This window comes from Pleurodeles waltl, chromosome 3_2 (assembly GCF_031143425.1).
Source record: "Pleurodeles waltl isolate 20211129_DDA chromosome 3_2, aPleWal1.hap1.20221129, whole genome shotgun sequence".
NCBI lineage: Eukaryota > Metazoa > Chordata > Amphibia > Caudata > Salamandridae > Pleurodeles > Pleurodeles waltl.
Window position 1 is genome coordinate 39,503,007 of NC_090441.1, and position 20,871 is coordinate 39,523,877.

Below are 20,871 nucleotides of genomic sequence, written 5' to 3' on the forward strand. Positions count from 1 at the left end.
TAAGGCAGTGTCAAGGATTACTAATTTCTCCTCATTAAACAATCTTAAATTTGCATTGTGTAAGGTCTTTCTTTTTACCTAAGTGGTGACTGTATTTAAATGTTCTCAAAGATAATATTAGAATATATTAATTTTACACTGTCCTACTTTATCCAAGGATAACGTAAGACTGCATATTTAGACATAGAGAATTTCTTAGCCACTAATTTTAGGACATAAATGTTTTTTGCCAGACATGTCTGTACAAGGTAAGTTAACCTTCTCAGGAAGCAACCCATTTCAACATGGGCATAAATGTTGTTCAAATCTATTTTGAGCTGGATGAGTGTTTCCCAAATTGTGGGTTGTGACCCAATTTATGGTGGGTCACGAAAGTCCAAACAATAAAGATACCTTTAATTCAGTACTTTCCTATCACATTTCCTGCACTCCCAAGAAAGAGCTCAAATGTCAGGCTATGTCTTCTGACAAATTGCTGCTCATTTATTTCTTAACATGGGAAACCCTTCTCACTGCAGTCAGAGAAAGACAAGTAAAGTGAATTATGTGAGTCTTGCTGGGGTAAAGGGAGTGTGAATGGAAAGGCTGCAGGATGTATTTTTTTGTAAAACAAAAAGTAAATACCTGTAAATGAACTGTACACATCCAACAGTTTGAAAACCAAAAATGAGGCACATTTTTTTTTAGTTCTGAAGTGTGAAGGAAATAAAGATTTTAATAGGATCACAACAAATCAATACACTTTCACTTGGTGATGCACAAAGGATAGCTACTCACTGAAACCCGATTTCCACACATTATAATTTGTGTGCAATATAGTCTTATCAGTAAAATGGTATGTCTGTTAAATTTACTGGTAATGCCAATGGAAAATGTGTTGTCTGTAAATTACTGTGCACTACCACATGATGCGTAGTTACATTAAAAAATCGCCTGCCTCGTGTCCATTAAAGCTAGGTGGGTCACAAAAGTTTGTCGTTTAAAAATGGAATTGTGGTTCTAAAAAGATTAGGAAGCAGTGACCTAGATAGCAGGATGCACCTATATATGCCTTTGATCTAACTGAGCTGGAAAGCTTCCACTTTGCTCTGAGTGAGTTCTGATGGAGGATTTGTTAAGTTGCTGCAGGTCTTCTCTATTCCTTTTCAAAACATTACTGCTTGTATTTTTACCTGAGAGAGGGCTGTCATTTTGATAAGTATGTGCTTCAGTCCTTATTTGTCAATGTCATACTGTTCCAGTGAGTCACAAAATACAGAAAATTAGACGGCACATTCTTCTGTGGAACATATCCTACAATTATCTGTTGCAATCTGTTTGCTAGTGCTAGGTGAATATAGTTCTCTAGTCATAAATATTCTAAATAAAATGTAACCATCAATATAACATTTTGTTCCCAGGTCTAAAAATGAGAGCATGCATTTGTTTGAGATACAAAACACACACAAAAAATGAAACATTTGTTTCTGCAGATGCTCATTCCAACATTTCCATATCTCATCTGCAACTGAATTTTAATTTACAGACAGATATCGATGTTAGAGCCTGTATGATCATTGAATGTCAGTGTTCTCAAAATAGGTTGTTTTTAACATGCATACAAGGTAATATGGAATAGAAAAAAATAACCACCACTGAATACATTCTAATTTGGAGATTTAGGATAACCTGAATAAGTACACAAAATCATGCATCAAACTTACTTTACCTTCACAGTTTTATAAAGCCCTTTTAGAGCAAGAGACAGGACCCATGTCGCCTCTACTGCTTCTGAATAGGAGCTTTCCAAGTTGGTCTGCAAAAGGTGACTTGTTATAAATGCCAGATGCTGGAGATGGTGTCTGAACTGGGCTTGGAGGTCAGAACTTTCATCATCACAATAATGGATCAGTTGACAGTCTTTCACTGCAAAACAGTAAAACAAATGACCTTTAAAAATAAAATGCATGCAGTTTCCTCTAGTTTGCTATAGGAAGAGCAACATGTTGTACGGTAGAGTGCAGCATGAACAAGTTACTTACCTTCGGTGACGCATTATCTGGTACAGACAATATCTAGCTGCAGATTCCTTATCTTTGAATTTCCCAGGCGTCAGATTGGATCTGGAAGATTTATGCGTGAGCAGTACCTCTGAGAGTCATCGGGTGGTTTTGTTGGGTTCCTCAAGGCGTTGTTGGGGCCAGAAGTGACATTGTGCTCACACACAGGGGCGCCACCCAGACGCACTGACATCAGTTACTTTCACAACTCTACACACCAGAGCCATGAAGTGAAGTGTATTCGCTTATACTAAAGAGTCCTGCAGGACCAAACAGATGAAATGCCCATCTCTGCAGATCTGACTGCCCAGTCAGTAGTGTCTGACAAATGTGTGTCAGATGCCCAGGACTGGGATTTCATGAGCCAACCCCATGGACGCAGCTTTTCCTCTGGTGGAATGGGCTCGTAAGACCTCAGGAGGCTGCTTTTTATGTTTAAGATCTCTTTCATTTTGTAATATCAAACAATCAAGTGGTCGGTGGGGGACTTGAATTTAGCAACCAGGAAGAAAAAAACTGTGTGAGGGTGAGTTGGAGGCGGTGTTGGGGGGGGTAAGAGGGGGGGGGGGGGGGGAGGACAGAACATTTGTGTTGGTGACCAGTCCTATGGCAAACCAGTAGGAATGAATGCTTTAGGCCTGCCTTGAGGAAGTCAGTCCTCCATCGTCTTCAGTATCTAACTCCCCTATGTTCTGTCTGTGTCGGATGTGGTCATTTGGAGGATACACCGATATTGCGGGCACGTCAATTCCCTAAACTCCTGTGATAAGTATCGGATACACGGGCCCCACATTTTATCAACGTGGGGGAGCTAGCTCAACACCGTCGCTGTCAACTTTTTCATACTCATTATGTTCCATAGTTTATGTAACCAGTCAGTGTGTGTGGATATGACCTCTGAGCCCCAGTGTGAAAGTAGCAGGTGTTTAGCCACCGCTAGGGCTAGTGTAATGCCACCCCCTCTAAGCGCCGGAGAGGATATGTCTGCGGGTTAAGGAGTCCCAATAGTTTATTGCTAGGGAATCTTGGGATGCTAGTGTTGTAAATTTTGTCTAGCGCCTGTAAGACAGCTTCCCAGGAGACCATTTTGGGGCATTGGCACAGCAAATGGGTAAGCGTGCCCTCTTGACCACAGTCACATCAACACTTACTGTTGATGTGTGGTCTCCACCGGGCAACCCTCATGGGTGTATAATACCAGTAATGAGCAATCTTTAGGAGCATTTCTTTAGTAGACATAGTCCGTGCAGTGACTCGTGCTTGGTGTAAGATATCCCTCCATTCCCTGTCTGTGAATGAACGACCACACTCAGATTCCCATCTTCGCTTAGCTGCTGTGTGGGTAGCATACGGGGAGTAATCAGGAAGCTGTATACGTCTGACAAGAGTTGTTTGTCCGATATGCGCGTAAGCAACCATCTTTCAAATGGAGTGAGGGGTCTGCTCGTGTGAGGTCGTATCAGTGGGGATGTCACCCAATGACGGACTGCTAAGTATTGCAAATATGATGTGTCCAGAAGGTCAGAGTCCTCTTTTATCTGGGAGAAGTCCATAATCTCCTCCGCATTAAAAAAAGTCCCCAATTCTTTTACAGTTGGTGTCTCTCCAAGACGCAACTTAGGTTTCGCTCTGTGCAGGTGGGAAATCCGGATTTCCAATACAGGGGGTCTGCAGTGAGACCGGGGTGGACAGTCTCTTCCTCTCTCGGACCCTGTCCCACAACTCCACTGTGGCCCGCAGGATAGGGGAGATATAGACACCCAGTGGAGTGTGCTTCTTAGGCAGCCATGGGATCTTCCAGATATGTACCCCAGCTATGGCTTGGTCAATAAAGCACCACTTTTTCTCAGCGTATGGCTGTGGCCATTCTACCATCTAACACAATTGCGCTGCATGGTAATAACTCAGCAGGTGTGGGATTCCCAGCCCCCCATCACCCTGGGCTAAATATCCTTAAGTCTTCCCCATCCTGGCCCATGTATAGTCCCAGAAACGTGTATTTTATTCAGTGCACCGGAAGGCGGCCACAGGGGTAAAGTGTGCATATGACAGAGCACCTTCGGCAAGAGCATCATTTTGACCGTGGCTAGGCGTCCCAGCCAGGACAGGCCATACGCCTTCCACCCTGCCAATTCTGTTTTGGCATTCTGCAAGAGCGCATTATCGTTGTAGGAAGGATCTGTAAACCCAAGTATTTAATCCCACTCGTGGCCCAGGGGAAAAGCAGAGATGACTCCAAGGTGGCCCTGTCCGCCTCTGGTAGCGTAAGTTTCAGAAGGGATGACTTGTGTAAATTAGATTTGAAGCCAGAGACTTCACTGAAGGCTGCCAACTCCTCCATAACTGCCGGGAGAGAAATCTTTGGGCTGGCCAGGTGAAGAAGCACATCGTCCGCATACAGGGCCAACTTGTGTGTCCTACCACCCATGGGTATGCCTGTGATGTGGGGATGTGCTCTTATGCAGTCAGCAAAGGGTTCCATGTATAAGGCAAACAATAAGGGCGACAGGGGGCAACCCTGCCTCGTGCCCCTAGAGACAGGGAACTGTTGAAAAAGGGTTCTGTTCACACTAACCGTCGCTCTGGGTGTATCATAGTTACAGATTACTCAGTTACAGAACCTGGGACCCAAACCACAGTGCTCCAGAACTACATGTAAATACAACCAGTGCACCCACTCGAAGGCTTTCTCCGCATCTATAGAGAGGAGTATGGCCGGCATTTGTGAACGTTTAATTTTGTCCAATAAGTGGCAGAGGCGCTTAGTATTATCAGCACACAATTTCTTGGGGATAATCTATTAAATGCTGCATATGTAGGGACCAAACCTGTGGGCTAGAATGCTGGTGAAAATCTTGATGTCCAAATTCAGCAGCGTGATGGTGCGATAGGAGAAGCACGGTCTTGGGTCTTGGATGACCATTATCATGCCCAGTTCATCAAAGGGGGGAGGGAACCCGCAGCGCCCAATTCATTGTAGAGCATTGCAAGTTTGCGGGCCAGTTGGGCTCCAAAGGCTTCATAAAATTCCACCTGAAGCCATTAGCACCCGGAGCCTTTCCTGCCTGGAGGCGCTGGCTAGCCAAGAGCACCTAGGCGGGGTAATGTCCCCAAATAGTGCATCTATAGCCACCTGTGGAATCTGGGGCAGGGGGACCGAGTCCAAATAGGTCCCCACTCTGTCTGCAACAAGATCTTTGGTGACATAGAGGGGCGCACAGAACTCTTTAAATAACTTGAGTATCTGGTCCTCCTGTTGCGTCAAGGAGTCGTCCGCCACCCTCCTCTTCACCGTCCGCGATCGTCGGAGGTGTGCTAGCAAGCAACCTGCCTAATTCTCCCCCACGTAGTACTTTTGTTTCGTATGTAGTAAGGTGTGTTCTTCTTTGTCCATTTCTAGTGCTCTTAACTGTTTTCTGGTCGTGTTTAGAAGTATCCTTATCGGCATCAACCCTGTGTGCCTATGTGAGGCCTGCAAGTCCCGTAGAGAGTCATCTAGCTGCTGTCGTTTGTTACGTCTGATTGTGTTAAGTCTCACCGCTATGGCTATAAATTGACCTCTAAGAACAACTTTAAGTGCCTCCTATAGTGTACCGATTGTGGTCTCTGAGGTATCGTTTATCAGTAAGTAATGGTGTATTGTATCCCAAATTTCAGCTATGATGTCATCGTATGTGAGTGCTTTAGTGTTGAGGTGCCAGTGTCTCATATTCAATGAGGTTGCAGGGAAAGCGAGTTGCAAAGAAAATGTAGAGTGGTCCGAGACAGAGGCCATCCCAATCTCTGAATGGGACACTGCTCAAGTGATGCACGGCATGGTGAGGAAACGGTCTGTTCGAGCGTACGTTTGGTGGGCCGCTGAAAAGAAGGTGTAAGCTTCGTCTAGTGGATGGTGTAATCTACAGGTATCTGTCAAGCCTTCCTCGCCTAGCCAATCCCGAAAGCCTTTTGAAAAGGCTTCCGACTGACTGTGTCGTTGGGCAGATCTGTCTAATTGGGAGTCCGGGACTATATTAAAGTCTCCCCCTATAATGACATCTATGTTCGGTGTAAGGAGAACTCTCCTTATCGCGTCTTTAAGAAAAAAATTCTGATGGTCATTGGGACCACAGACGTTTTCTACTGTTATTGTACAATCGTGAATGTTAATATGTAGTGAGAGGAGTCTCCTGGGTATCTCCGCTTGTGTGGCCACTATCTTTCCCGGGAAATGTGTGGTTATCAGAATCGCTACTCCTGCCTTCCCGCCCGATGAGTGGTAATGATGGTCACACCATCTTGGCCATAGTCGTTTCCAGTCTACTCTTAGCAGGTGGATTTTCTGTAACAAGCTGATCTCACATTTCATCTCCCGGGGCATTGAGAGAGCAGCCAACCTCTTCACAGCAGTGTTAAGCTCCCTTACATTAAGACTAAGTATGCATATCATTCAGGTATTATGGAACTAGTGTTAGGTCTTGTCCCAACTGTCTGATCAAAGGCCCCCCCAACCCAGAGAATGACATCTACCTGTTTCCTTAACACAGACAATACACCCGGTCTGGTCACCACCAAAAGGGTGGGAAAACAATAACAAACAATTAACAAAGTTCCCCGCCTGGGAACGGGGCCAAATACTTCTGTGGGGTACAGTTTGTCACCATATTCCATCGCTCCTCATCCTTTGCTCTAAGGTTGTGGCCTACGCCAGTCTACTGCCATCAAGCAGGCAGCACACTACAAAAGTTGGGCTGGATAGCCCTAATGTCCTGAGTCAGCTTCTGATGCATTGTCCAGAGTCCGCAAGCTTCTGAGTAATGCAGCTCCCTCTTTCTTACTCTCCAGGTTCGTTGGCTTGGGTGTTTTATATCGACGTACTCTGACTTCGTGGCGTCCCCCCTCTGTGCATGGTCGCAGATCCTGCGCGGGATCCCCTAGTGCAGTCTCTCCCAAGTCCCCCCTCTGTGCATGGTCGCAGATCTTGCGCGGGATCCCCTAGTGCAGTCTCTCCCATCCTCAGGAGCAGATCAGGTACCTCCTGGGCCTCCTCCATCATGCGGACACTTCGTGTTTCATTCTGCCAGACAAATTGTAGGCGAAAAGGATGACCCCATTCATATCTGATTCCTTTCTCCCCGACAGCGTCAGTCATGGGCAGAAGAGCTCTGCGGCGCTGCAGGGTCACAAAAGAGAGATCCTGGAAGAGGCCTACTTTAAGGCCTTCAAACTCAATTGTAGCTTGGTCACGGACTGCCGCAAAGATAGCCTCCCTCTGTTGATAATAATGTAGACAAGTGAGTATGTCCTGAGCTTGTCCCCGGGTGCGGGCAGGCCGGCCCGACCGTTGGGTCCGGTCTAGTACGATATCCTAGTCTTTCAGAGTGGGGGCCATGTGCCGAGAGAGGCTAATTACCAAACCCTTGAGACTCCCCGAGATCGCCTGCAGCGGAACTCCTTAGATGCGGATATTTGAGTACCGCGATCTGTTCTCCAGATCCTCCAGTTGGTACTGCAGCTCTAGGTTCCGTTCTTGCAGGACAAACAGTTCCCTCCTGTGACTGTCTACTTCTTCTTCATGAGCGTCCTGCATCTTCTCCAGCTTATCTATTCGCTGCCCCAGGTCTCCAACCTCCCTCCTCAGCTCCTTCACCTCTGTTGCTATTTCCTGCTTTAAGGTTTCAAAATCCCCTCTGAGGACACCAAATAGGTGCTCTAGGAATGCCTTCATTTCTCAGAGTGTCATCACTCTCCACTGGGCCTAATCCGTGGCAGTGGCCCCCTCCAAGACCGGTTCCACAGAGGGGTCTGGCTTTATAGCAGAAGTCTTTGCAAATAAGTCTCTGAGAGCGCATTGCGGCTGTGCGAGGGTGTTCTCAGCAACAGGACACACTGGTCGGGATATTGAGGGCCAATCAACTTAGTCTGTGCTGTCCCTGACAGAAGATTACTTGGCCCTTCGCACTTCTTGTCTCAACCGCCACACCGCTAGGCCCTGGCACAAGCCCACCAGCCGAGCTCAGCCACCAGGCCAGCTCGAATCAAAGGCCCAGCTGCACGCTCCCACGAGGGCTCCAGACCAGTCCCCCCATTCAGCTGCAATTTGTTCTACAAGTTATTGTCCCCATTGGGCCTCCAGTCACATGCGTCTATGCCTGCTAAGCAGGCCGGGCTCCCCCACCTGGTACACGCCCGCAGCAGTGGGTCTGTCTCACTGTCAGCCTCTGCGCCGCTCCACTCAGAGGTGGCGCTCTTCACTGCTCCCCACGATTCGGGACACCGGCCTCATCATGCCGCGGGCCCATCCGTTGCTGCATTAGGCCTTCAGCCGCCTGCAGGGAGGAGGGAGGGCAGAGCGCCTGGGGCCCAGGGGATGCCGCCGGCAGAGCAGATAAGGTGGGGTTAGGAATCAGTGTCGCTGCCCCCCACTACCTGTCTCCTCCTCACCGGCTCTCTCGTCCCCAGCTTGGCGGCAAGGCCACCTCTTCTCAGCTCTAATGGCACAGGTTCAAAGTTACACCGCAGCACACGCTGTCTCCGCCGGTCTTCACCTCTCAGGACAGAACCCACCAGTCTCAGGGGCCCCCAGGGGCAAAGAGGCTACTTTTCAGCCAGGGCAAAGCAGATCTCGATACAGAGAATGGCCCAGCACGAAATGCTTCGCTTCTGTGCTGCCTGACTTTCCTTCACATTCCCATACCCCCAGAAAGAGTTGGGCATCTACCTAGAACTCTTTTGTGCGGTCGAGGTAGAACAACAACGTTCATTTTGAGTCCAGACGGTAGAGTCGCTCCTCTTCTTCAGAGGGATGTGGAGGAGCGTAAAAGGTGGGCAGGGTGACAGACTGTCCCAAATAAAGGAGGTCACCCCTTTTGGAAGGAAAGAGGCCCTGGTGCACAGCATCATGTTGTTTGGGAACACATCTAGATAGGGAGGCTTGGATGATAAAGCCTGCCGCTCATTCGCCCTCCAGGCAGATATTATTGCCACTAGAAAGGCTGTCTTTATGGTAAGCAGTTGGTACTGCAGCTCTAGGTTCCGTTCTTGCAGGGCAAACAGTTCCCTCCTGTGACTGTCTACTTCTTCATGAGTGTCCTGCATCTTCTCCAGCTTATCTATTTGCTGCCCCAGGTCCAACCTCCCTCCTCAGCTCCTTCACCTCTGTCGCTATTTCCTGCTTTAAGGTTTCAAAATCCTCTCTGAGGACACCAAATAGGTGCTCTAGGAATGCCTTCATTTCTCAGAGTGTCATCACTCTCCACTGGGCCTAATCCGTGGCAGTGGCCCCCTCCAAGACCGGTTCCACAGAGGGGTCTGGCTTTATAGCAGAAGTCTTTGCAAATAAGTCTCTGAGAGCGCATTGCGGCTGTGCGAGGGTGTTCTCAGCAACAGGACCCACTGGTCGGGATATTGAGGGCCAATCAACTTAGGCGGTCATTCTGACCCTGGCGGTCAAAGACCGCCAGGGCGGAGGACCGCGGGAGCACCGCCGACAGGCCGGCGGTGCTCCAATGGGGATTCCGACCGCGGCGGTAAAGCCGCGGTCGGACCGGCACCACTGGCGGGCTCCCGCCAGTGTACCGCCGCCCCATTGAATCCTCCAAGGCGGCGCAGCTTGCTGCGCCGCCGAGGGGATTCCGACCCCCCCTACCGCCATCCAGATCCCGGCGGTCCGACCGCCGGGATCCGGATGGCGGTAGGGGGGGGTCGCGGGGCCCCTGGGGGCCCCTGCAGTGCCCATGCCACTGGCATGGGCATTGCAGGGGCCCCCGTAAGAGGGCCCCTAAATGTATTTCACTGTCTGCTGTGCAGACAGTGAAATACGCGACGGGTGCAACTGCACCCGTCGCACAGCTTCCACTCCGCCGGCTCGATTCCGAGCCGGCTTCATCGTGGAAGCCTCTTTCCCGCTGGGCTGGCGGGCGGTCTGAAGGCAACCGCCCGCCAGCCCAGCGGGAAAGTCAGAATTACCGCCGCGGTCTTTCGACCGCGGAACGGTAACCTGACGGCGGGACTTTGGCGGGCGGCCTCCGCCGCCCGCCAAGGTCAGAATGAGGGCCTTAGTCTGTGCTGTCCCTGACAGAAGATTACTTGGCCCTTCGCACTTCTTGTCTCAACCGCCACACCGCTAGGCCCTGGCACAAGCCCACCAGCCGAGCTCAGCCACCAGGCCAGCTCGAATCAAGGGCCCAGCTGCACGCTCCCGCGAGGGCTCCAGACTAGTCCCCCCATTCAGCTGCAATTTGTTCTACAAGTTATGGTCCCCATTGGGCCTCCAGTCACATGCGTCTATGCCTGCTAAGCAGGCCGGGCTCCCCCACCTGGTACACGCCTGCAGCAGTGGGTCTGTCTCACTGTCGGCCTCTGTGCCGCTCCACTCAGAGGTGGCGCTCTTCACTGCTCCCCACGATTCGGGACACCGGCCTCATCATGCCGCGGGCCCATCCGTTGCTGCATTAGGCCTTCAGCCGCCTGCAGGGAGGAGGGAGGGCAGAGCGCCTGGGGCCCAGGGGATGCCGCCGGCAGAGCAGATAAGGTGGGGTTAGGAATCGGTGTCACTGCCCCCCACTACCTGTCTCCTCCTCACCGGCTCTCTCGTCCCCAGCTTGGCGGCAAGGCCACCTCTTCTCAGCTCCAATGGCACAGGTTCAAAGTTACACCGCAGCACACACTGTCTCCGCCGGTCTTCACCTCTCAGGACAGAACCCACCAGTCTCAGGGACCCCCAGGGGCAAAGAGGCTACTTTTCAGCCAGGGCAAAGCAGATCTCGATACAGAGAATGGCCCAGCGCGAAATGCTTCGCTTCTGTGCTGCCTGACTTTCCTTCACATTCCCATATCCCCAGAAAGAGTTGGGCATCTACCTAGAACTCTTTTGTGCGGTCAAGGTAGAACAACAACGTTAATTTTGAGTCCAGACGGTAGAGTCGCTCCTCTTCTTCAGAGGGATGTGGAGGAGCGTAAAAGGTGGGCAGGGTGACAGACTGTCCCAAATAAAGGAGGTCACCCCTTTTGGAAGGAAAGAGGCCCTGGTGCACAGCACCATGTTGTTTGGGAACACATCTAGATAGGGAGGCTTGGATGATAAAGCCTGCCGCTCATTCGCCCTCCAGGCAGATATTATTGCCACTAGAAAGGCTGTCTTTATGGTAAGCAGTTGGTACTGCAGCTCTAGGTTCCGTTCTTGCAGGGCAAACAGTTCCCTCCTGTGACTGTCTACTTCTTCTTCATGAGCGTCCTGCATCTTCTCCAGCTTATCTATTCGCTGCCCCAGGTATCCAACCTCCCTCCTCAGCTCCTTCACCTCTGTCACTATTTCCTGCTTTAAGGTTTCAAAATCCCCTCTGAGGACACCAAATAGGTGCTCTAGGAATGCCTTCATTTCTCAGAGTGTCATCACTCTCCACTGGGCCTAATCCGTGGCAGTGGCCCCCTCCAAGACCGGTTCCACAGAGGGGTCTGGCTTTATAGCAGAAGTCTTTGCAAATAAGTCTCTGAGAGCGCATTGCGGCTGTGCGAGGGTGTTCTCAGCAACAGGACCCACTGGTCGGGATATTGAGGGCCAATCAACTTAGGCAGCCTGCAGGAAGGCAGACAGAGCAGATACCCCTTAAGGGTACACAGAGAAGAGCCCTGCTGGGCAAGGGTAAGGATAAAAAGAATAGCAGAAGGAGAAGCAGAAAGAGGAACAAAATAATTTTCTGTACAATAATTTACAATTTTTTATCATTGCCAGGCGTACACTGTCTTGGTGGAGGGACGTCTAGCTGCCAGAGTAACGGTACAGACTTCGGGAGGAAGGTCAAAAGGTATCAACTGTCGCTGCTCAATCTCCTCACAAGGAGGCGGAGAGTTGACAGGCTTGGGTGGAGGACCCTCCCCTGCTGCTGCGACAGAGGATCCTTCCGAAGGGGCAGCCTGATCGGAGGATCCATGCTCATATGCAGAAGCTCGGGTTACCAGACTCTCCGTGCCCGGTCCGGAACCACAGGGCCTGGTCGTTCCTTATCTTCTTGAGAACTCTGAGCAGAAGTGGTATGGATGGAAAGGAGTACATGAGGCCTGAACTCCGTACAAGACAAAAAGCGTCTCCGAGCAATAGCTGCCTTGGAAATTCCAACGTGCAAAACTGCTGACATTGAGCATTCTCTTTGGAGGCGAACAGATCTAACAAGGCTCTCCCCACTGCTGAAAGACTCCTTGTGCCACCTCTGGATGGAGATGCCACTCGTGATCCACTAAGCACAGACGGCTGAGTTTCTCCGCCCTGGCGTTCAGAGAACCTGCCAAGTGTTGAACCACCAGGATTATGCCCTGGCTGTTCCCGCCATGTCCAGAAATGCAGGGCCTCTTGACAAAGGGTCTACGACCCCATCCCGTCTTGTTTGTTGCAGTACCACACGGCGGTGGTGTTGACCGTGCACATCTGCACTAACTTCCTTGTGACAGAGGGAAGAAATGCTTTATAAGCTAGTCGGATTGCACGGAGCCCCCGCAAGTTGATGTGAAGTCCCGATTCCACCGAATACCAGAGTCCTCTGATCTCCACCTCTCTCAGATGGCTACCCTGTCCCAGGAGTGACGCAAATGTCACTACTGTCAGATACGGTTGGGGAAGGGAGAGGACTCTGTCTTTGACCCAATTGCGGTTTGTCAGCTACAACTGCTGGTATTTTGCAGTTCACTCCAAGATGTGAACCATGTCAGCGAGATTTCCTTGATGTTGCGTCCCCTTGAACTTCAGGTCCCACTGCAGATCCTGCATATGCCATCTGGCATGATTCACCAGCAGGATGCAGGAGGCCATGAGGACCAGCAGCCCCAGAGTCTTTCTTTCAAAAATCTAGGACAGAGGCTGAAACATCTGTATAATAGCCTGAATATCCTGGGCTTGCTGCTTAGGAGGATAAACCTGAAAGTGAACTGTGTCAAGAACAGCTCCGATGAAAGGGAGCACCTGAGAAGGAGTCAGGTGTGACTTTGGCACGTTGATAGTGAACCTCAGCGAATGCAGGATGTCTGCTGAAGCCAGGAGGCCACCTTCAGCAGACAGTGAGATAAGGGTAGAATGGAACCAACGCTATCACCTTGGTAAACACCTGAGGGGCACTGGTAAGGCCAAAACGGAGCACAGTGTACTGAAAGTGCTTTTGGCTTACCTTGAACCACAGGTAATGTCTGTGGGCAGCCAAGATGGGGATGTAGAAGTACGCATCCTGCAAGTCCACGCTACCAGTCAGTCTCCTTGGTCTAGGGCAGACAAGACCTGAGCCAAAGTGAGTATCTTGAATTTCTCCTTTTTGAGGAAGAGATTGACGGTTTGGAGGGCTGGAATAGGGTGAAGTCCCTTATTCTTTTAGGGAATCAGAAAGTAGCAGGAATAACAACCATTGCCTACTTCTGATATCAGAACCCTCTCTATAGTTTCCTTGGCCAAGAGAGCTGTAACTTCCTCTTGGAGTAAAGACAGATGATCCTCCATTAGCTGTTCTTGTGTTGATGGTATAGGGGAGAGGAATATTGTAAAGGAGTAGCTGAATGATTTATGAGACCCATTTACCCGATGTAATGGACTGCCAGCGGTGGAAATTATGTTGAATTCTTCCTCCAACTAGGCACCCATGGTCTTGCTGAACCAAACCAGGCGGGATTAAAGGCTGCAGCTGCTCGGGGTTGGTGGCAGACGACTTCTGGCTACCTGACCTACGGTGTCAGAATGAACCATGTTCACGTTCTCACACAGCATCGGAAGCTTGCGCAGGACGGAGGCTGGATAGGGCTGGCGTAGTGACTTGCCCCTTCTGTGGCCACAGAAGGGGCAAAAGGCAGACTGGGGACAAGGTTGTACTGAGAGGTCCAAGGACTTGGTCATAGGCGGCAAGTCCTTGAGACGCCCCTGCACCGAATCTGTTTCCTCTCCCAAGGGACAAGTCCCGTCAAAGGGCATGTCTATGATGTTGGCCTGGACATTCTGGAACACGCCATGGGAAGTTGAGGCTTAGACTAGCAAGCTCTCAGGGGTGGAATGTTGGGTGAGGAAACAAGGATCACATGGAGGAGGGTAATGGTGGCGGCCAATTGTCTTTTTTATAGGAACCCTCTGCTGGGCTTGGACCAAGTTTCCAGATGACATCAATCAGTGCTTTATTAAAGAGCAATAGGGGTTCAGATGAGGATGCCCCAGGCTGAAGCACTTCCGTCAAGCAGCTATTCTCGATCGCCACAGAGGGAAGTTTGATGTCAAGAACCTCCACTGCCCTCTTCACCACCACTGCAAAGATGCTCCCCCATCAGTAGCATCGGGACGGAAGAGAGCAAGACACCAGTATCTGGAGAGGTGTCCAGCCCACTGGCATCTCCTAGTTCCTCATACCAGTCCAAGGATACTGTGGTGTCCAACTGGTATTCTGAAGGGTACAGTGACCTCTCACACTCTTCCCCCATGCCTGGCTATTCCAGGAAACGCTCAGGCAACAACCTAGGACCAATGGGCCCTGTTGGGCTGAAGCTGACATCAAGCGATGTCGTTCCGACTCAGTCGTTGGGGATAAGTAGGGGCTAGCGGCGGCGGGAGCATCATTGTCACACCGGCGCCGGAGAAGGTCTTGTTGGCAAGACCGGCACTGGTCCGATCCATGGTCAGATCCACGGGACCCCATCGGAACTGAGGCTGTAGCTGTCGGAGCGGAACTTAAAGGGGCCTCCTTCAACCCCGAGGGGCCTGAAGGTGCTTCGGAAGGGCCAGCCTGCTCAAACAGGAGGCATATGACCTCGCAGAACTTCTGCAACTGAGCGGGGGTTGCTCCGGCTTCCGGAAATGGGAAGAGGCTCAGAATTGGACCCATCGACAGCTCTGCGGAACCGTGCCTGGAACACCAATGTTCCAAGCTCATTGCATCGGCCAACAGACGAGAAGTGAAAGACCTCTTGTAGTGGCTCTGTCCAAAAAGAAACTTTCAACCAAGGACTCCCACCTCACTCTGGAGGCGTGAGTCCTGATCCCAGTGCACCTGTCCAGGTGCGCCACCCAGCAAGAAAGGGTCCCCAGGCGATTAGGAGCAAGAGGCCCCCCCCCCCCTCCGGGTTGACCCCTCCAAACCTCCACGATGACACCTGCAGAGAGAATCCAGAGGACCCCCTCCTGACCGCGAGCCCCAGACGAAGATATCCAATGCCTAGAGGACCCACTGTACCCGCAGTCCCCAGGCCTTGGAGAACCAGCCCCCCGGTGCAGCATCGACCAGCGGGTGGCCCTCTTACCTGTCCGACCCGCGGTGTGCCCTAGACACCCCCTCTGGACCTCACCGCAGCCTCTCAGTGATCCCTAAATCCCCTCATAGAGTTGCATTGGAAACCCAACGCCCTGTTTGTACACTGCATTTGGCCGCCCTAGTGCAGCTGAGGGTGTGTGTTTGGTGCCAACTTGGGGCCCCTCTAGGCCTCTCTTGAACTCCCCTGTTCTGCCCCCAGAGTCACAGGTACTTACCTGCTGGCTGACCGGATTCCAAGTACCCCCCATCTCCATAGGAGCCCACCTTAATATGGTGCCTCTTTGACCTCTGCACCCAACCGGCCCGCGTTGCTGGTAGTGGGTGTTTGGGGTTAACATGAACCCCCAACGACAGACTACCTAAAACCCGAAGATAGGAACTGTAAGTCAAAAACTTATCTGTAAAACTTTACTATCTTTTCTTGCCTCAGGAACTGTTGAAAATGGCAGTGTCCACTTTTAAAATAGATTTTTGCCATTTTAAAGAAAACCGTATACATTGTTAATTCCATTCAATGTTCTTATTATAACTATGGAAAGTGCCTTACATTTTATGTACTTAACTGCAAACTTAATCTTGTGGTTCTAGCAATAAATTAACAAAACATCCTTGTGTGTGTACAACAAATGCTTAACACTACCCTCTGATAAGCCTTACTGCTCGACCACACTACCACAAATAGAGAATTAGTTTTATCTATTATTGCCTCTGTCAAGCCTCTGGGGAACCGCTGGAATCTGTGCACACTAGATCTCACTTTGATATAGTATATACAGAGCTAGCTTCCTACATTGGTGGATCAGCGGTGGGGACTGTTTTTTCTAAAAAATTTAAAGTCCTGCTAGGGCCTTTGTTAATTCCCTTTTAGCATATCTTTTTAAGTTTAATAGTTTTTATAAAGTTAGGATTTAGTTACTAGAAGTATCCCAACTTTAGTAGCAAAATGAACAGCTCCGAGGAAATAGTGATGGAACTCAACCTCACTCCTTACCTCCATCTAGGGATGGCAGAGTTAAGAACCCTCTGTAAACTAAAAAAGATTAGAACTGGTTCCAACCATACCAAGGTCAAGCTCCAGGAGCTCTTGGCAGAGTACATCAGGGAACACCCTGCTAAGGAGGAATAACTCCACTCAGACAGGGAAGATGTTAGAGATGAGGTGGATGATATCCCCCTCCTCACCTAACTATGGAGACCAGGGTCCCAGACCCTTGTCTCCAAGGATAGGACCCAATGGACATGGATCTTCCACAGGGGAGTCCAGTTCCTCTGGGATCATTGAGGGCAACCTCAATGAAGAGGACATCTTTTTAGCAAGGATGGCCAAAAGGTTAGCTTTGGAGCAATAAATCCTAGCTATAGAAAGGGAGAGAGCAGAAATGAGCTTAGCACCCATTAATGGTGGCAGCAAAACATTAGATGGTTGGATCAATTAATCAATCAATCAATCATTTGTTAAGCGCGCTACTCACTGGATAGGGTTTCAAGGCGCTGTTGGGGGGGGGGGTGCTACTGCTCGAAAAGCCAGGTCTTGAGACGCTTCCTTAAGGTTAGGAGGTCCTGGGTCACATGTAGGTTGACGGGGAGGGAGTTACAGGTCTTGGCGGCGAGGTGGGAGAAGGATCTGGTGCCGGTTGTGGTACGATGGATGTGGGGGGCGATGGTAAGGGCGAGGTTGGTGGAGTGGAGCTGGCGTGTCGGGATGTGGAAGTTGAGACGCTCGTTGAGGTAGGCAGGGCTGGCGTTGTGGAGAGCCTTGTGAGCGTGGATCAAGGGTTTGAAGATTATCATTTTCTTGACGGGGAGTCGGTGGAGGTCCCTGAGGTAGGATGAGATGTGTTTGTGGCGAGGGAGGTTATGGATGAGTCGTGCTGAGGCGTTCTGAATGCGCTGAAGTTTTCTCTGGAGCTTGTCCGTTGTTCCCGCGTAGAGTGCGTTGCTGTAGTCCAGTCTGCTGGTGACGAGGGCAAGGGTGACCATCCTTCTGGTTTCAATGGGGATCCATCTGAAGGTCTTGCGAAGCATGCAGAGGGTGTTGAAACATGAGGATGAGATGGCATTGACTTGCCGGGTCATAGTAAGCGATGAGTCCAGTATGAAGTCGAGGTTGGGTGCGTGGGTGGTGGGAGTTGGGAGTTGGAGCGGCTCCTAGAGTGGCAGGCCACCAGGAGTCGTCCCATGCTGATTTGTTGGAGCAGAGGATGACGATTTTGGTCTTATACGAGTTCAGTTTGAGGCGGCTTACCTCCATCCAGTTGGCGATGGCGTGAAGTCTGTTGTGAAGGTTGGTCTTGGCAGTGGCGGGGTCCTTCGTGAGTGAGAAGATCAGTTGTGTGTCGTCCGTGTAGGAGATGATGTTAAGGCCATGGGATCGGACGATGTTGGCGAGCGGCGCCATGTATATGTTGAAAAGGGTGGGGCTGAGAGAGGATCCTTGTGGTGCTCCGCTGATGGTCTTGGTGGCTTTTGACAGGAACGGAAGGAGGCGGACTCTCTGAGTTCTGTCGGAGAGGAAGAATGTGGCAGTGGAGTGCATGACTATGATGGGCTTTATAATTTATGAAGGAACACTTGTTAAGTAACTGCTTCAATGACAAGTTGCATCAACATCTGGTAGACCTAGGTCCAATTTCTCCCCAAGAATTGGGAAAGAAGGCAGACCATTGGGTCAAGACTAGGGTGACCAAGACTTCCACAGGGGGTGACCAAAAGAAAGGGGTCACAAAGCCTCCCCAGGGGAAGGGTGGTGAGACATCCAAGGACAAAACTAAAGAGTCTTCTCAAGGGCCCCAAAAACCTGCTGAGGAGGGTGGGCCCCAAGTCTCTTCACAGTCCACAAATGGGTACAAGGGTAAAAACTATGATCCTAAGAAGGTCTGATGTCACAACTGTAGACAGCATGGACACCAAACTGGAGACATGGCCTGTCCCAAGAAACATCCCACTAGCACTACTCCAGTTAGCACTGGAATACCCAGTCTCCAGATGGGATCAACAGTGTGCCCAGAGCAAATCAGGGTTCACACTGAAGCCACTTTAGTCTCTGAGGGTGGGGTAGATATAGCGACACTAGCTGCATGGCCGCCTAACATGCAAAAATACAGGCAGCAGCTCTTGATAAATGGGACAAAGGTAGAAACCGTGAGGGATACAGGTGCCCGTGTCACCATTGTGACAGGAAAACTGGTTTCCCCAGGGCAGGATCTGGCTGGACAAACTTATCCAGTTACCAATGCTGACAATGTGACTAAAGTCCATACCATGGATATGGTGACTTTAGAATGGGGAGGGGTTACTGACCTGAAACAGGTGGTGGTCTCTTCTGCAATCCCAGTAGAATGTTTGCTAGGGAATGATTTGGAGTCATCAGAATGGGCTGAGGTAGAACTCAAAACCCAGGCAGCCATGCCGGGTATCCCTGAACTGGTGTGTGTCAAAACCAGAGCACAGAGCAGAGCACAGGGTGAAAAAGAAGAGTCTGGAATAATGGCCCAACCTTTCAAGAGGAAAGGTAATAGGATTGGGGGACCAGCCTCTGAACAGCACAAAAAGCAAGACCTCTATTCTCAGGAAGATGTCTTACCCCCTGAGGGAATTGATTCCATGGAACTGGAACCTTACTAGGTAGAGCTCTTGGGCCTAAGGGAACCCTCAAGGGAACAAGCTGTGCCAGGGACAAAATAACTTTCCCACGCTAGAAGGCCTGAGACAGCAAGCTTCTGAACAGAAGAAGGGAGATGCCAGTGGCTCCCATAGGGTCTATTGGGAGGATGGGCTCCTCTACACTGAGGCTAGAGATCCTGAACCTGGTGCCACTCGGAGAGTGTGAGTGCCTCAGGAGGTTAGAGAGTTTATCCTCACATTGGCCCATGACATCTCCTAGCTGAGCATTTGGGACATGGGACAGACTTGTGAACCATTTCTATTAGCCCAACATGTCCCAGAAAATAAGGGAGTTTTGTAGATCCTGCGTCACTTGTCAAGCCAGTGGTAAGACAGCTGGCCATCCAAAGGACCCCCTCATTCCAATTGCAGTGGTCGGGGCACCCTTTGAAATGGTTGCTGTGGACAATGTGCGTCCACTTGAACCTCCCACAGCCTCAGGGAACCAGTATATACTGGTAGTAGTGGATCATGCTACCAGATACCCTAAAGCAATTACCCTTAAGTCAACTACTGCCCCTGTAGTAGCCAAAGCACTCATTTGTATTTTTAACAGAGTGAGTTTCCCTAAGGAGGTGGTTTCTGACAGAGGTACAAACTTCATGTCAGCTTATCTGAAACACATGTGGAATGAGTGTGGGGTGACTTATAAGTTACCAACCCCATACCATCCACAGACCAATGGATTTGTTGAGAGGTTCAACAAGACACTGAAGGTCATGATCATGGGGCTCCCTGAAAAACTCAAAAGGAGATGGGGTGTTCTTCTGTCATGCTTGCTTTTCGCCTACAGAGAGGTGCCTCAGAAGGGGGTAGGGTTTTCCCCCTTTGAACATCTGTATGGCCATCCTGTGAGGGGACCACTGGCACTTGTTAAAGAAGGATGCGGAGAGACCTCTCAATGAGCCTAAAAAAGATGTGGTGGACTATGTGCTTGGCTTCCGCTCCAGGATGGCTGAGTACAATGGAAAAGGCATCCAAAAACCTTGAGGCCACCCAGCAACTCCAGAAATTGTCGTATGACCAAAAGGCTGCAATGCTTGAATTCCATCCAGGGCAGAAAGTCTGGGTTCTGGAACCTGTGGTCCCAGGGCACTTCAGGACAGATGGAGTGGCCCTTGCCCAGTCCTAGAGAAAAAGATTCAGGCCACTTACCTAGTGGACCTGGGCACTAGCAGGATACCCAAGAGGGTGATCCATGTTAACCGCTTGAAACTCTACAATGATAGGGCCGACATAACCATGCTGACGGTTACTGATGAGGATCAGGCAGCAGAGAGTGAACCTCTCCCTGACCTCCCCTCAACTGACCCTAAAGATGGATCAGTAGACAGAGTTGTCTATTCAGACACCCGCTGTGCTCTAAAATAGCCTAGGTAGGAATTACAGTAGCAACTCTAGTGACAATATGGTAGCGTTATTTTTATGCTTTACTCTCCTTGTCACAATTTCAATCCTGTCATGCTTTATCATCCTGGTTACTGCAGTACATGCTTTATTATCTAAGATGCAGTTGCTTCATTAAAATACCTTATTGAAACATATACTGCCTCTGATTGTCTTGTGTATGTGAGATTAATGTATCTGAGAGAAACGGATGAGATCTGAGTGACCATGATTTCCCTGAGGAGTCAAATGTGTCATGCGCTTGGCTGCCCAATCATCCCTGCTCTTGGGTAGAGATGAGGCACTGCTAGTTAGCCAGAGCAAAACCTGGATTAGGCCGACAGGTGTCATCTGTAGTGGGTTCAGACACAGTCCCTCACACCGCAGGCGATTCTGCTGCTCAAATCCAGTAGTCTCATTACAATAATGAGTGCCTACATGAGCGCCGCCAATGTTTGGTCAGGCTCTACTTTTCGGGTCCTCCTGAGTATCTCTGTCTCACTATATACAAAGACACCTCAGTACTATATACGGAC

The 20,871-nt window shown here is 50.1% G+C and overlaps 1 protein-coding gene across 2 annotated transcripts in view; it reads right to left on the reverse strand.

Annotated features, from left to right (window-relative positions):
• ZZEF1 (zinc finger ZZ-type and EF-hand domain containing 1) overlaps window positions 1–20,871 on the reverse strand; it is a 1,404,152-nt gene that overhangs the window by 416,092 nt on the left and 967,189 nt on the right. For both annotated transcript variants that reach the window (XM_069226690.1, XM_069226689.1), the window contains exon 43: window positions 1,709–1,905. In XM_069226690.1, the coding sequence (XP_069082791.1) occupies window positions 1,709–1,905 (197 nt within the window). The remainder of the gene's footprint in view (window positions 1–1,708; window positions 1,906–20,871) is intronic.